This window comes from Poecilia latipinna, unplaced genomic scaffold (assembly GCF_001443285.1).
Source record: "Poecilia latipinna isolate Pla-1442-1.1 unplaced genomic scaffold, P_latipinna-1.0 Scaffold0, whole genome shotgun sequence".
Classification (NCBI taxonomy): domain Eukaryota; kingdom Metazoa; phylum Chordata; class Actinopteri; order Cyprinodontiformes; family Poeciliidae; genus Poecilia; species Poecilia latipinna.
In genome coordinates this window covers 262,740-279,879 of record NW_015112616.1, presented here as the reverse complement: position 1 = coordinate 279,879, position 17,140 = coordinate 262,740, and the positions used below count along the sequence as shown (strand labels likewise).

The following is a 17,140-nucleotide window of genomic DNA, read 5'->3' as shown; positions in this document are numbered from 1 at the left end:
AGCTAATTGTAGATTATGATGTGTGAAAGCAGCGCCTTTTCACTGGATGCACCTATTTTTACTGTAAAAGTACCATTTAAAATCACTGTGAAGAAGCTATGATTCATTGCATTGAGCCTTTTTGTGTTTTGGTCTGATTCATTTACTCTCTGTTGTTTTGATTGGCTCTGTTTAAATGACTCGCATGCATTTCAACTTTTAGCTAACAGGATTTTTAGTGTTTAGTCGCTTGACTAATAATTTATAGAGTCCTTAAAGGGATCTGTGGCAGCTAAATTATGACATTTCTTAAGGGAAAAGAGCATTTAATAAATAAGGTCTGGTTTTCTTAATTAACCTTGTGTTGGCAGAGCCCCCTAGATGCAAAAGTAAAACTGCCAACGCAGCAAATGTTTCATATAAGGTACGAGACATCTGGTTGATATATTTATTATACATGACGAAATAAGATAATGAACTTGAGACCACTGGTCTGTGAGCCGCATCTGACTGTGGTCAGAGCAGGAGGTGGAGCTACTTTATCTTTATGTGAGTTTATTGATACAGCAGATACATTTAGAGGTTTGAGAGAAGAGTATTTGTTCTCAGTCATTACATTTTTTTTATCAGCCATTCAAAAACAGGGTGTAGCTGTAGTTTTCTGGCCTGATACTGTGGTGAAATCTTTAATTTGTTTTTCATCTGCTATTACAATTTAGGATATTGAAAGTAGCTAAACTGTCCATTAAATCCAGTGGAGCAGAAAGCAAACTGTTTGCATTTAAATTGAAATGTAGGTAGAGTTGACCTGTGAGATTGCATAAAAATGTAAATGAAGCACCTCAGAATTTCACTGTAATGCTATATTTAGGTAAAACTGGCTCTTTCCCACAACTTTTATGCAATACTGTTCAAATTTGTTGAACCATCTCTGTTTTTTATCGTTCTCTGAGGAGCCAGGTTTTCTAACTCCTTTTAACAGATTGCCTGTTTGATTCAGAAAAGTGCTGGAAACGTTTTGTTTCTTATGGACATAATCTCTTCTTCTTCTTTGAAAACATTTTCATTGGAGGACATTATCTCACTATCTTGCTCAAGAAGCCAGTTAGAGATAATCTGACATGACGTTTTGCTTCTGTCTGTTTCTTTCTGACCCCTGGCAGCAAAAGGACATTTCCATCCAGACTACCCAGTGTTTCCATCCAGAAACACTGGGTTATTTAAATATTCTCTATAAACCTTAGAGATGGTTGTGTGTAAAATCCCAGTAGATTAGCAGTTTCTGAAATTCTCAGCTTTGCCCATCTGGCACCAACAACCACGCCGTATTCAAAGACAATGAAGCCGCTTTCTTTCCCAGTTTCTACTGCAGCAAGTCTGTTTCAACATGCTTAGATTGGCTGACTCTTGTTGTTAACAAGCAATTTCTATAAAAAACAAACAAAAAAAATTATATTTCAGACGTTCATCTGTTTTTGGCCAAGTTTTGAGTTTTCAGAAAAAAATTTTGGGTGCTGAAATATTGTTTTATAAGATTTATAAAATAATCTCTGGTATTTTTCATAAATTCAGCTAAAGAAACTAGAGCCAACAGTGTCTTGGAGTCAGGCTGCCAGAAGCATAAAGTGATGAGTTTTTACTCCTAAATGAGTCAATTAACAAACCAAAAAGTCTTCGTCTGAAAATGGACAGGGACTGAACTGAATATAAATAAAAAGTCTGGAGAAAAACTTTGAAAGGCCTCCAGAAAATGTTTTCCAAAGCCTGGAGAACCATCGATTACTAAAACTCTTCAGAGGCAATGCATTAAAAAAAATTGAGTTGTTAAGTATTTCAAAACTATTTATAAGAGGTGGATAAAAAGCAGTTTTTACGTTGAGAAGTTTGGATCATGAACACTTTCAAAGAATACAAGAATATCTCCCTACTTGGAAGCAAAATATTAAGAAACAAGGACAGACTTAAGACTTTTGCACAATACTTTGCCCCATATTCAACTGTCGCGGAAATCACACAGCGTAGCGCAGGCAATGTGTGTCGCTCATGTTGTTTTCACATTACCTCTGAAGGGATGCATTACTGTATCAAGCGATTTAAATTATAGCAGCTGAGAAATTTGAGCAAATATAACCCTGAACTGTACGTGGATCTTGGCTGCACTGCCAAGCAGGGAGTTATTCACACAGAGGCCTGAGCATGCCAACAACAACAAGCCGCTGCTATATAATTTTCAGAGTGTCTAGTCTGCTGCAGGAGTCTATTTGGCATCCGGAGCGACGATGACCGTGTCAGGGCTGCAGAGGCTATTATCCTGCACAGCCTGAAAGGAGCAGAGATGTAAGCTTGGCTGCACATTGCAGTTGTTAAAGGAAGTCCTTGCCTGACTCTCCTGCTGTACAGTTTATAAATTAAAACAAGGAGCTGCGATTGCGACTCGTTCCTGCAGCCTGATTTTCCCTTTGATGGATGTGAACAGACTTCCAGAGCATTTGGGGACGGAGCTCGCCAGCGTCAGAGTGTGGCTTTTTGACAGAAATGTTTTTAATTACCATGGATGCTGCTCTTGTCTAAGACTAATTAAATAAAATGAGCAGCAGAAGGATCACCTGCTAAACTCTGACTGCATTAGCTGTAGGAGGAGGCGGAGGAGCGCGCTGCAGACCCGCACCACGAAGCCTCCGCTGCTGCCAGGGAAGCCAGGTTTTCTGGATGGGAAATGTCTGAGGCGTCTGCAGTCCAGCTTGATTCAGCGTCATTTGATAGAGCCAGGAGATTTGTCCAAGAGCTCAGAGCACAAATTACAACTCGATGAAACAAGCTGACCACGATGTTGGGCCTTCTGCCGCTCCTCCATCATGCCGTTTCCTCTGAAGCACATTATAGATGCTTTGTTGAACAATCAAGAGTTTATTCTGTTTGGCTTTAGAGGCTGGAAGTTTATTAGCTTTAGTAATCTCTGCCTTTTAGAAGAGTTTCTAAATGTGGAATAAGTGGATTTATTTCACATTTAGATCATACAGTCAGATTATACAAAAAAAAGAGTGAAAGTCTGACAAAAGTATTCACTCTTTTGAACCGTTTTTGTCTTATTGCAAACATAAATGTCAGTTCATTTATTGGAGATGTTTTGTGGTTGGTTGAATTCATGTGTAATAGAGATTTCAGTCAATATAGAACCATTTTTACTGCAATTAGGTAAAATACTTTAGAGGTATTTCTACCAGTTTTATAGTTCTAGAGAATAAAGTGTTTATTTTTCTTCACAAAAGGATTCAAGCTCAGTCAGATGAGATGGAGAGCGTCTGTGGGCATTAATGATCAGATTTCGCTTTACATTTCGAGATGGAAATACGTCTTTACTTTGACTAGGCCATTCTGTCACAGTAATATGACTATATGTTTAGGACTGTTGTCTTGCTGAATCGAGTCTTCTGCTTGACAGTAGAGGTTTCTTCCAGAATCTATATTCCTATCAGCAGCTTCACTGTCCCTGCTAAAGAGAACCGTCCCGCAGCATGATGGTGCCATCACCACCTTCTTCCACATGTTTGTCGTGTTCCCCATCAAATTTTTTCTTGTCAGATCTGCTAAGAGCAACAGGTTACTCTACCTGAGATCTGCAGCTCCTCCAGAGTTGCTATTATCCTCCTGGTTGCTTTCTGTGATTAGTCCATCAGTTTAGATGAAAGACCTTTTTCTGACCAGTTTACAGAAATTAAACTGAGATTGGTTGTGTTGATCTTTATTTAGAGGTGAAGCGAACCCTCTGTGTTCACAGCGGTTAGGAACCATAGCTGCCTGCAAATTACAAAAATCGCTGAACTTGAAACACTTCCTAAAAACATTTACAACTGCGTATTTTAATAGTTTAAACACCAAGCATATCTTAATATTCAGTAGCATGCACAGCGGAAAATATTTTAGCATTACTACAGAAGCCACCTCTTTATCTTCCTGTCTATCTTGGGTCTGATTTGTAAATGAAAGTCAGTAGCGTATCAGCTAGCTTTGTGTCGAGGTTTTTCAGCTTCCTAAGTTGCATTTTCTTTCAAATATTTTAGATGTGCTCTACAAAAATTCCACAAATAATTTGGAGTTACTCTGCACAGAAAAATCTCTGAATGCTGAACTGCTTGTAGGCAGAGGGTGTTAAGCAGTTTTTATATATAAAAAAGAGAGAACAGTGTATTATTTTTCTTTTTACTTCTCAATTATGCTGCTTTCTCACATGAAGCCCCAAGAAAGTCCTTGTTTAAAATATGAGTGAATATTGAAAGGTTTAAGAAGCACTTATATGTTTGCAATGCTCTGTAAATCTGCAACAAAAGCATCTTCTCATCTAAAACAAGAAAAACTTCAATATTTTAATGTACAGATTTTATGAAGAGCAGTTTGTTGGTAATGTTAGCCACTGTGTGCTGCCAGTAACTCTTGATGTAAGTGACGTCTGATGTGATCTTTGTGTCTCAGGGTTTGTCCCGGTGCCCACATTACCCTAATATTATTACAGAATCAGAGGCGATAACTGAAAACACTTCACCAATTTTTATTCCTGTAATAACATTACCCCTTTCTCTTTGTTTTTACTAAATGGATGCAATTTAGAAATTATAGAAGCAGGAATATGTTAAAGCAAATTTCACCGAGCCTTCTTGAGCTGAAATGGTGCAATAAATGCCTTCTCATTTGGCGTCTTCTCTTTGTTTACACTACAAATTACAGCAGCCCGGTGGAAAATGTGGCTCCTGGCATTAATCCAGCCCCACTTTCTGCAGACAGACCGGGCCGACGAGAAAATTACTTGTGCTTAACTCTCCACATTCATCCTTTTCATACAGGAAGACCTGCAGCAGTTGATCCTCATGCCTCTCCCAAATGTTGCCATACTGGGGCAGGACCCCCTAACAGGTACGAGATAACAAGATGATCCTATCAGTGGCGCGTGTCTCAGCCTCCAGAAACTCATTATTTCATGCACGAGTCTGTATCTGGGCGATCTATGAAGCACATTAAGGTGATAATGATGGGGGGACTGTGGAGCATGATGATGATGATGATGATAATGAGGATGATGACAGTTATTTCTGTGTCCTCAGAGGCGGCTGTGGAAGAGCTGCGGAGACTCCTGCTGCTCTTACTGGGATGTGCAGTACAGGTGATCTCACACACACACACACGCACACACACACGCACACACACACACACACACACACACGCACGCACACGCAAAGGGAGGTAATTACACAACATCCATTTTTAGATGAGTATCATAAAACCAAAACTTCTTTCCTTTTAAAAATTGCCTTAATGGGGATTTTTTTGGGCTCCAACTAACTAATTATTTTTGGTAATTGGTTATTCTGTCGATTATTCTGATGATTAATTGGATAAAAAAAAATGAGATCCAAATTTTTTCATTTAGCACTTAAGTTTATTTTATGCTGTTTCAAAAATGCATAAAAATGCATAAAAAATAATTCAATTACTTTCTTTAAAATAAGAAAATGTGGTGAATGCTTAATTATTTTTTAGCAAAAAATGCAACAAAAAAAACTTCTGACATCAACATACAGCTCAGCCATCTATACGAGTTGATTATTTTTTAGATTAACTGATTAATATTTGTATAGAAAAAAGTCATTAATAGTAGGTAATACTAGANCTGTGCCACTAGTTCTGTGTAGAACATATTTACTGACAGATTTTTTAAACATTTTTTTTAAATGCAAAATATAATTACTACTTTGACGGTGCTGTTCTTTCAACAAATGGCCTTTACTCCAGTTAATGATTAACCGATTACTAAATTAGTTGACAGTCATTTTAATAATCAATTAATCTGATAGTTTAAGCCTCAACATTTTTTTAAGCTTTTATTTATTTTTTGCTTATATCAAAGGTTCCTGAGTTCAACTTAGACCAAAGCAATAAAGAGCTGTTTCAGCTGACATGTTAAAATCGCCGCACTGAAAATGTGCAGTTACCTTAAGCCTCCACTTGCTTCACTCGGGAAATGATTGGAAATAATTCACCTGGCACAATTAGCCTGGCGCTTCTCGTCCTTGGAAGTTTCTTCTCTCCTTCTCCACAGAAATATTCAAGCTCATCTCCAGGACTTTCACAGTTTCCCTGATTATTCTTTCCTGAAGCCATTTGTGCTTCTTCTTGGCAGCTTGCTCTGCGCTGCTGAAGGGAACTCAGGATCTCTGCCATGGTGATAAGTGTTGAAGCCAGAGTGATAAGCCAGGAAGTCTGTTGACGGTTCCAAACTTGAATCAGTGGCGGCATCTGAGCCTTGGGGACACTGAAGAAACGTTCCCCCATCATTATCTCCACATGTCGAGCTTTTTACTCCCATACAATGGTTGTGTTTAGACAAAGTTCTGTTTAAACGTGATATTTCTCTTAAAACAAGCGACTGGTTTATGCTTTTGCCTTTTATTGGTGGGAAAAAAAGATACAAAACAATTCACTACCAATTAAAGGCCAAATGAACGAGTCATATGTTTCTTTCTGCGCCATTTTAAGAAGAGTCCCTGAAGATTAAAGAGATTTTGAAGCCAAAGATGAGGAGCGAAACAGAAACATCAATGAAGTCGATCTACTATCGTAAATAGCTGCAATGCTTTCAAGGGTTTTAAATGCAGGAATTTTTAATTACCTGACAAAATGTTGCAATAAACAGCTTTTTCTTCTCTGATCTAAAGAAATTCATCCCAAGGATTCATACACGGTTCAATGGTGTGTGAATCCAGTCACCATGTAATTTAAAATTTTTATGATCTGAAAGCATTTTCCACTTTTACTATAGCTTGTTTTTCTGGTCTTTTAGAAAGAAGTTTTTTTATGTGTTCCTAAGCCTGCATATTGCTTTGTACCCGTATCAGATGTCCTTTTTTTTTAATCTTAGCCTGGTTTTGTATTTGCTTGTTTTGTGCGATGTACAACCCAAAATTTTAAAGTGAATTATTCAGGAGAACCTTCAGCTGACTAAATAATACGAGCCTTACCTTGTGGGGACTGCTTTTTTTCCAAATACAAATCACATTTGTGCATGCACTTCATTCCTCCTCCTCATTTGTTTTGCAGTGTGAGAACAAGGAGACCTTCATCCAGCAGATCCAGTCTCTGGACATCGAGACTCAGGCAGCCATTGCCATCTGTATTCAGCAGGTAAGTGAAGAAGATGTGTGAAATAAATCAGATGCAGCCCTTCCTAAAAAAATAAAAGGTTTTCGCTGGGGTATATTTTGTCCTGGGGAGAGTTTGTAAAGAACACATTTGTCCCTAAATAATATATTGCGCAGTATTTCTGTGGTGTCTGCCTGTAGGCAAAGAGAGCTGGATTATTATTCCTCTTTCTGATGCTACAAGTAAGTGTGAAAATGAGCTAGTTGTCATTCTGCCGGCTGCCTTGTCGAGACCTCTGGCTGCCCCATGGTGATGGATCTTCCACCCGTCATGTCCACCTCTCCACCTCCACCTCTGTCACATCACCGCTTCATCTTTTCTTGCTTTTTGTCATTCCCCCTCGTCTGTTAAAGCATAAATGCCACTTGGCTCCCTCTTTGAAAATACCCCCTCCATTAATAATTGCCAGCTTCACAAAAACAGCATGCTGAATACCAGCGTGGCTGAATTTCAGGAACAGCGTGTAGCCCACCAGCCTTTTTATTGCCAAAGTTTCCAGCCTAATAAATCACAGAGGTGAGAAGTGCTCCTCCTGCGTAGATGGATGCATCCCCTGCTTCCTGCTCATATGGCCTCCACCCGCGAACCTCTCAAAGCCATCAACATGATCATTAGTTTTGCATGCATGAGTCGAGCCAGGCAGAATGTAAAACGTACTTGTTTCTAATCTACGCAGATGCTTGGTATTCAACGCACACTCGCTCTGCCTGGAGGGCTTGTTCCCTGATCTCCTGGTTGGATCAGACTTACATTGATTTTTATCGCAGGAACCTGAAGAACTGTCCTTGCTGCAGGTGACTCAGGATCCGAGAGCGGTGCTGCCTCTTCAGTGGGAGGAGCTGGTGGAGGCAGAAGGTGCAGAGTTACAGCTGGTCTTCAGCTCCATGGCCAAGCAAGTCCAGAGCCTGCTGGCACAGAGAGACACACACCTGGAGGTTCGTATGGTCACAAATCGAGGAATAATTACCTTCTTCCAGGAGAAAATCTGGGTGAGAGCATCCAGGCATGCATACCAACTAATGCACAAAATTATTATTACCATTATATAATTAGATTTTAAGAGACAAGTGGATGAAAAGCCCAGATTTGATTTATAGAAACGTGTTTGTTAAATACAACGGTGGACAGCTGAAATTAATTAGCCCTGCAAAGTTTAACTGATTAAACCCAAAAAGTACATATGCTGGAAAAAAGTAAAAACAGTTTATCATCATCATTTATAAAGAGCCTCAGCAGCTGAAACAATGTGCTTGATGTCAGAGATAAATAAGATAAAAGAAAACATCAAATAAAATTACAAAACGAAACACAGCAATGTGAAGAAATTAAAAACTTAAAACAATACTACAAGGCAGCACTCTGCAGGATGTTGTGACGACTTGGTGATTGATTAAGTTGTCCAAATTTATTAAAAGCATGTGCATATCACTTGTGAAGAGACTTTGTGGAAACCTGTGGCTCGAGAAATAAAGCAAAGTACAAGCAGAAAGATATTTAGAAAAAGGTCCAAAAATATTTCTAAATAGTTATATGGAAGATGAAACATACACATAAATAATTAAATATGTTTAGATAAATATAGTATAAAATTAGGTTTTTTGTGCAAGATTGGATGCAGGATATGTTTGACAAAGATATGCATTATTTGAAGTATTGAAACTGAAACATCCATATCGATATAAAGCTCTTGTTTGTTATTGAGAAGTCATTCCTCAAGAGCTCCAACAAAGATGATTTAAAATAGTTTAATTTGCTCCTCTTCATGTTATCAAGTTCTCCAGGAACATGCAAACTACCCATTCCTTTGATTCAGGTGTGTTTAAAAAGGGAAACATTTAAAGCATGCAGGACGCAAGTAGGGCTGATCAGCTGATACTAACATGTGAAACCAATCTTATCCATTGATCTTATTCGCTGATCTTATCTGCAAACGTCTAAAAAAAACTGCCACTGTCCCCTTTTGCTCTGCTGTGAAAGACGGACGGACTGACAGACCCGGCCGCCAGCTCACATCTAAACTTTTCACGTAGACGGGACCCGAGTCTGTCCTCGGGCCAGTTCCAGCATGTGAAGTTAGAACAAATTTGTACTTTTTCACAGATATTGCTCAATGATTTTTATGTACGTTTAATAACCAACACTGACATTGTTGGCTTTAAGAAAAATTATTAATCGAAATTTTAATCTTCAGATGTTTTAAAGATCGATAATTGGACAGGAAACTGTAACCTGTCCTCCTCTGACACCGGTCCTTCAGGATTTATTTGGACACTTTCTGTATTTTGCTGGTTAAAACAGTTTCAGAGTTTTCTATCTGCTGTTTCCCTCAATAAACACAATCTTTGAAATGCCTCAGTATCACTCTTTCCTCGATGCATTTAGGTGTCAATTTATAATAATAGTGTCTGTAATCCATGCTAGAAGTGTGTAATTCTAAAGGGTGAGAACCTGAGTTTGTACATAGATGAAGCCTTTGTTTTCACTTCCACCTTATTTAGAAATGCATTCATTTCACATTCTATGGAGTTTCTTTTGGTACCGAGTGTGTGATTCTGAGAGTGTGATTCTCAAGCCGTACACATTTATTTGCATAGTTAAATGGAGGCATGTCTGGTGTTAGGGCATCTCCAATTCAACATGTTTCAGGACATACAAAGGAAAGGCTTTGATTCCTGCCAGCCCAGCCAGCAGTAACCTTTTCAGGAAGGGAGTGCGATGCTGCAGTACGTAGGACAGACCGTCTGCTCTTCTGTTTTAACACAAAACAAAGAAGAAAACAGTGAAAAGGCGTGTCGGCCATAGCAAACCCGCAGCATCCACAGCTCCTTTGTGTCTGAGAAACGTTGTGGTTTTCGTAAACTTTTCACCTCTAAGGGGGAGGACTTTTATGGATATAAAGGAGTCATATTTTCTCTACCATAAAGGTGAAGTCCTAAAATCCAAAACATGAACTAAAAAGCTAAAATAAATAGTAGAAGTTATCTTTAGTAAGGTATCTCTCTCTCTCCCGTTGCTCTCTGGGTGCTGTCAGTTTGTCATCACTTCCTTCTGTCATTGTGGTAAACAGAGCATTTCCTGTGTATGTGCAAAATAAAAATAACCTTGGTAAATATAGACCTTACTAAATGAACTTGATCAAAGCATTTGCAAATGCTAAATAGAAACCATTATTTAAAAACCATATAGTTTATAATAAGCAAATAAAAAATACACAGTGCTGTCTGCATGGTGAGTTTAAATACTAAAAATATAAAATGTTATTTTCTAAATAAATTCTTCCTTTTCATCTGACTTAAAACTTTCTGTAGGAAAAGTGATTTGAGACATGGGGTAACCAACTCTTTTATATTTTTTAAGCTAATTTAATCTGTAATTTATTCTAATTTTCTGTGAATTTAGACATATTTCACATCACTAAACCTGCCAATATTTGGCAGAAATCTTTTTATGCTGCATTAAATGAAGTCTTAAGGATGTTTTAAAGAGTTCTCTGCCTTCTTCCTCAGAGGATAGCGGAGTTGTGTCAGGAGCGTGAAACCCATGGCGATTCAACGCAGACGCAGCTGGGGGGCCATCTTGATGATCAGCCGCAGAGTCTGACCCTCCAGCTGGCCGACAGCAAGGCCAAACTCCGCCGCCTCAAACAACAACTGTGAGTGTTTGTGTGCTTTCCAACAAATATTACATTCCCCATAAGAAGAAGTTCTGTTTTATGGGTTAGGGGTTGAGTTTAGGGTGTGAAATGAGTAATGGTCAGGTGTAGCGTAAGGGTTACAGAAATGAATGTAAGTCAGTGTGAAGATAGAAAAATGTAGTGTGTGTGTGTGTGTGTGTGTGTGTGTGTGTGTGTGTGTGTGTGTGTGTGTGTGTGTGTGTAAGAAAAGCCCTGGAGAACCTTTAGTAAAGTTGTCATAAAGGTCAGCGTTAATGATGTGCAAATTTTGTCTCTCCTCTCAATGCACAAAAATGACTTGTTTCTCAGCAACGAGTCGGGTTCTCAGTGTAACAATCTAATATCCACTGTGTATTAAAATGTATTCAAAGGTCAAAGTTCGGCTAAAAGTCACAAGTTATAATTTCAGGGTTTTTTTTATGTCTTTCTTGCTTATGTGCTTTTATTCTTGTACTTTTTGCTTCAGCTATCAGAGATCTGACCATAAGGAGGCATCAGGAAGATAAAGCGTTCAGCTCCGAGAGTTTTTTGGTTTTTTTTTTTTTTTTTTTTTCAGGGAAGACAAAGGGGATCAGATTTTGGATTACAAGCAGGAGATTCAGACGATGGAGGATCAGCTGAAGAAACTTCAAAAAGAGGTTCGAAGATGTACCACGGTCTGGATATACACAAAAAAATAAAAGATTTATTTTTTATCCCTGATACTGATTTGAGTCAATTATCAGTAAAGCCTCTGCTGATAGTCACAATTAAAATTGAAATTAGTAGAGGCTCAAGCTACTTTGGCGCCTTGGGTGGGATTACAGTTTCACGTTTAACAAGTCCACATGAATTAACTGTTAAAATTATAAAACATTTGGCTGTTTGAAAATGCAAACTATAAATAATTGGCCTGGCCTGCAGGAGGATGACAGAAAACAACTTTAGTTTAGGAGTAGAAAAGAACTACTGTCCTATAACCAGTCATTAATACGCAAAAAACGTGAATAATAAACTGCACTTTTTTTGATTATAGGATAAGTTATATTGTATTTACTTGAGTTTAAATCTGTCTGGACAACTGGATAAAATTGAGTTCATATATATATTTTTTTTTTAACCACCTGGAGATGATATGACATATGGGTTCAAATCCCATCCTGCTGTCTTCCTGCATGGAGTTTGCATCCATGCATGTTGTGCATGTATGGCTCTCCCATGGTATCCTGGCATGGAAACAAAAGTTTTAGGTAACAAGTTAAGGTAAATTAGATAATAATGAGGTATGAATGTGAGCATAGTCGTTTCCTTTGTGTGTCTCTGTGTTGCTCTGTGATGGACTGGCATTTTAGACAATGGATAAATAAACTGAATTTAACAGTTTTATTGACTAATTTTCTGGAAATCCTAATTTTTCTGAAAAATGGTTTAAACATAAATAAATAAATGTATCAGTAATTTTAATGAATCAGTAATTTATTAAATACACAATTGAATGTAAAACACGACCATTTTTAATTTAAACTCTTTCTAAAATCCTTATTTCTTCTCTGCTGCGCTACAGAGCAGTTCATCAAATTATCTAAACCATCGCTTTGTTTTTTTTTGGCGCTATCAGCAAGTCGACTTGAGAGTAAATATATCAACTAGTTCTGAAAATACAGAAGAAGAAACTTGTAGAAAAACTTCATGCACCGGCAATCTATCCTTAAAAATAATAATAAAACACCTATGTCTTGTTTTTTGCACTGTAAAAATGACACAAAGAATGCATTTTATCATCTGGAGAACAGAGTTCGACCATTTCTCTCAGTCCGGCGCAGAGACACTGATATCTACTTTTATAACATGACAAATTGATTACTGTAATTCTCTGATGACTGATCTTTCTATGGAAACCACAGTGCCACTGCAGTTATTACAAAACGAAGCTGCAAAAATGCTGACTTGGTTTAAATGAGAACTCCCACCAACTTTAATGTTGCTGCAGCGACTGCATGGGCTTGGTAGAATCAACGTTAAGATACTCTCACTGGTTTGAAATGCATGTTACGTTGCAGTCTCTCACCTCGGATAACTTACCTAATTTCTAAATGGGAGAAATCCCAGTAACACTTCACCTGAAAGCTGCAAACATTCCTTTAAATTAGGATCTGCTGGGAATGGATTGTGAGCACATTCTGTGCTCACAGTCAAAGGCACATTTTCTTCTTCTTGCATCATACTCTGCTTTGGCTTTTCTGCACATCCTCCCTTGATCAATGCTCAACCCTGTTTGCTGTGTGTGATTCTGTGTCTTGTGTTCCTCCAGAACCGCTCCCTGCAGAACGAGGTGAGGGGAATGCGCACGCTGCGGGACGAGCTGGACTGCGCCCGGGAGCGAGCTGCACGGACCGAGCAGCTCCAGGTTGAGCTGCAGAGCTGCAAACACAGACTGCGCAGCCTGGAGCTGACTCGCACTCAGCTGAAGGTACAAATGCAAACAAAATGCTAGCATACATCTCTAAAAACACATTGAAACTGGTTGCAGTCCCAGCCAAAACGGAGATATTAAAACCTTCAGTGAAGCATATCTGTAACCCCGTAATTCTTCTTGCAGGAAGTGGTAATATGAATATAATCAGAGAAGCTCATATCAAAAAGATCTCACATTAATTTCACCTTGGAATAGCCAATATCCGACAGTAAAAAGTGTCATTTAATCTTATTATTATTCCCTCTTACGGCCCTCAGTGTTTCACTCAAAAGCGAGCGCGAACAACTATGAAATCCAAAGCCATAGAACAAGATTATACTGCTTGATGTCATCTGGATTTACAGCTCAGAGCTGCTCCGTTGACGAGGAGGAGCAGGAGTTTGCCTCTAGTCGCTGGAACTTTTACAACTAAATAAAATTTATTCTGAACTAGCTGAAATGTTCTGGGGCAGAAAATGTCCTCACATCCTTGTAAAACATCTCCTGGTGTCCTCACTGTCACCTTCTCTGACTTATTTGATTCATTCTTCCTTCTGGCTACGTCCTTGCACTTGTTAGTTTACCCAGTTTGTTGTGAAATAAATGCCACAAACACTTGTCAAAGCAAAAGCTAAATTAATAGTTGAATCTGTAAACATTAACTCATGACCTGCGTCTCTAAATGAGTAATTAAATGTTTTTCTGCACTGTTTTTTTGGGGCTCATCCTTTTATTGTTGTCTCTACAAGGTCGGTAAACACAAGGACACACTTCAATTAAAAGAGGTTAAAATTATTTAGAACCGCCATTAGAAATATTACTTCACTGAGTTTGTGTAAGAAAATACATTTGACTTTCTCTCTTTCCTGTAAGGATGAATGAACAGCTTCTAGTCCTGTCACACTGCTGCGAAATGTTTCGTTTTGACAGACGGAAAAAATTAAGACATCTTAAAATGATCAGTTTCTCTGCTTTACTTTTAATAGGTCTATGTTTGCGTAAAATGAACATTGTTCTTATATTTTCCGAACTACTGACAACATGTCTCAGAAATTCCATGCAAAAATTTAGCATTTATTTGCAGAAAATGAGAAATGATCAAATTAAGAAAAAGGATGCTCAAATATTGCAAAGAAAACAAGTTCATATTCGTGTAGGAACTACAATACTAATGTTTTAGCTCAGGAAGAGTTCAGAAATCAATGTTTGGTGGAAGAACCATGAGGTTCAGTGCTGTCATCTCTTAATATTTTCCAGAGCTGCACAACACAATAATGCCACTGCATTCACAATTTGATCGTGAAGGAAGCCTGACAGCCTACCCTGCAATGATATTTTTGATATCATCACTTTCCTAAAATAATTTTTGCAAAAAGTGATTTTGGCAACAAAATTCCCACTTCTTTCTTCCCAAAACATAATATATGCAAATAATAATCATAATAATAATCACTCTTATCTAAGAATGACTTCGGAAGGCGACGATATGTGAAAACATTTTGACTCCATGAGCGACGCAGATTTTCTACGATTATCACAAATATCTGGCATTCATACAAAATGTACCACAACGGACTCAAATATCTGAGTAAGGATGGTGAACGTGATCTCATGGTTCATTGTTCACTCACCTCAGGTTGTTGGATGCTTGAAACTGGTGTAGCAATCTACTTTGTGGTTTATCCTACAAATAATGATCTGACCATTTGAGGAACTGCAGATCATTGATGATCAAGTGATCCCAAACATGGATAAATAAATTTAAAGGGAGAGTGTAATGCTGCTGTGCCTGTCTGTCCTGACGCAGCACCAACATTTCTACTACACATCTGCTATTCAGAGCAAATGAAAACCGACACAAATACTTCAGCGATTTGACAGAACTTAATCTTCCACAAAATGCCTTTCATTTCCTCATGTTTAACCCCGCAAAGTGTTTTTTTTTACTTTTTAGCAGTGTGACAGAAGCATGAATATAGAGGATTTTCCACAGTAAGAAGCTGAGAGTGACTTTTTCCCCATTCCAGACTACATTTGCTCTCCTTTGAAATTAGTGTAAAATATATTCCATAGCCGATATCAGCTTTTGAGAGTTTTTTCACTCAATTTGGTGTCAGACTGGCGAATAGTTCACATGCTGTGGAATTGAAATTTTCCCTGCATCTCTGCAGACTTCTGCTCTTTCTGCTCCTGTAGAAGAGCAGGATTGCTCCTCATGATGTTTCTGTAAATGCGATTTCTTTCTGTACCGTGAAGCAGAGCGCATCCCCATGTCATCTGATGCCGACAAGCTAACATGGTTCGGTTCTGAGATGAGAATCCACCTATATAGAGGCTCAGACTCTCCTGCAATGAATTCGGAATAATAAAAAAAGGGCATCAATGCACAGATGGAGACATTTTTCTGCTATCGTTACCTCTCATGGTGAAGCATTTGAAAAATACTTCTGATCGCTCGCTGGATCTTGTTCCTGTCAAACTTTGACTCTAAAGTTATTTTTTTCTTAATTACAATCACAACTCAAATATGGTTGTTAATTTTTCTGTCAATAAATCATATGATCATAAAGAGCTGAACCAAAAAAAAAAAACCTTCAAATTTAAAATTATTTAATTCAACACAGAAGTTTTGACAGGAAATGAGACACAAAGGAAATGCACAATGAATATCAATTTATATACATTGTACTAATAACAATCTCAGTAATTATTTAAAAAATCTTCTTGAATTAAATAATCTTTATTTTATAGCAATAAAATCAGATCAGATATATATAAAAATCTTCTTGAATTAAATAATCTTTATTTTATAGCAATAAAATCAGATCAGATGTTGTACATGTTACTAACATGTACAATGTTAGTAACATTGTACTAACATTGTACATTAGTACAATGTTATTATACATTGTACTAATAACAATCTCAGTAATTATTTAAAAAATCTTCTTGAATTAAATAATCTTTATTTTATAGCAATAAAATCAGATCAGATATTACTCCCAGTAGAGAGAAACATGCTTGTTACTTTAAATCTAAATCTGTTGGAATAATTTTGTGAATCATAATATTTTTCCAAATTGCATCAAATATCTTACATACATATAAAGCACAATCATTTTATAAAATGCTTTCAAATTTAAATTATTATGATAATAGAACCGATTAATGTCTGTGTAGTAGAGCTTTGAACATATAAAACAATTCAATAATTTCAGGCCTATTTGCTAATTTTAATTTATTTATTTCGTGTAGTCTAGACAGCCTCTGATGCAACAGGCAGAATAAAAAAATCATTCTAATATTTCAAGAACATTTCTGCAGCACATCTAATAAAGACCGTAAATCTCTTGGTCTCCATGCGCTGTAATGTTAACGTCATAAATCGGCTTTTTAATTTAAACACTAGGAGATTTAGCTGTAACAGCATTGTTGCTTTCAGCTGCTCTAAATATCAGAAGTGTTGAGTTAGAGTAGACCTCTGAGATTGAAAGTCTTCTTCCTTTAATGTGCACAAACCCACGTTTAGAAGACCTCGGTTTATTTCTAGAGGTTTTTTTTTTTTAGCTATTTGCTTTGATGAACTCACAGTCAGGTTAGTTCAGGATAAGCCAGAGAAATCCTGGATATGCTGGGCTTTTTGGTCCAGATCACTGGTTTTACTTTGATGTAGTAATCTCACTTCGACATGTTTAAAAGCGCTTAAGCTGTAAAATCTTTATGGAGCCACTGAAGAGTCTTAATAAGGCTGTGAAAACTGAAAACACGGCACAAGTTTCATAATCAACCCACATTTTGTTCTTACATCTTCATATTTTTCAAAAGTTTTCTTTGCAGAAGAAGTAAGAATCCTTTAGGTAAAT

The 17,140-nt window shown here is 37.6% G+C and overlaps 1 protein-coding gene across 1 annotated transcript in view; it reads left to right on the top strand.

Annotated features, from left to right (window-relative positions):
* ccdc88b (coiled-coil domain containing 88B) overlaps positions 1–17,140 on the top strand; it is a 61,571-nt gene that overhangs the window by 6,080 nt on the left and 38,351 nt on the right. Inside the window, exons 4-10 of the mRNA XM_015030018.1 lie at positions 4,818–4,887; positions 5,076–5,134; positions 7,069–7,152; positions 7,965–8,105; positions 10,677–10,822; positions 11,400–11,481; positions 13,134–13,292. Coding sequence (XP_014885504.1) covers positions 4,818–4,887; positions 5,076–5,134; positions 7,069–7,152; positions 7,965–8,105; positions 10,677–10,822; positions 11,400–11,481; positions 13,134–13,292 — 741 coding nt within the window. The remainder of the gene's footprint in view (positions 1–4,817; positions 4,888–5,075; positions 5,135–7,068; positions 7,153–7,964; positions 8,106–10,676; positions 10,823–11,399; positions 11,482–13,133; positions 13,293–17,140) is intronic.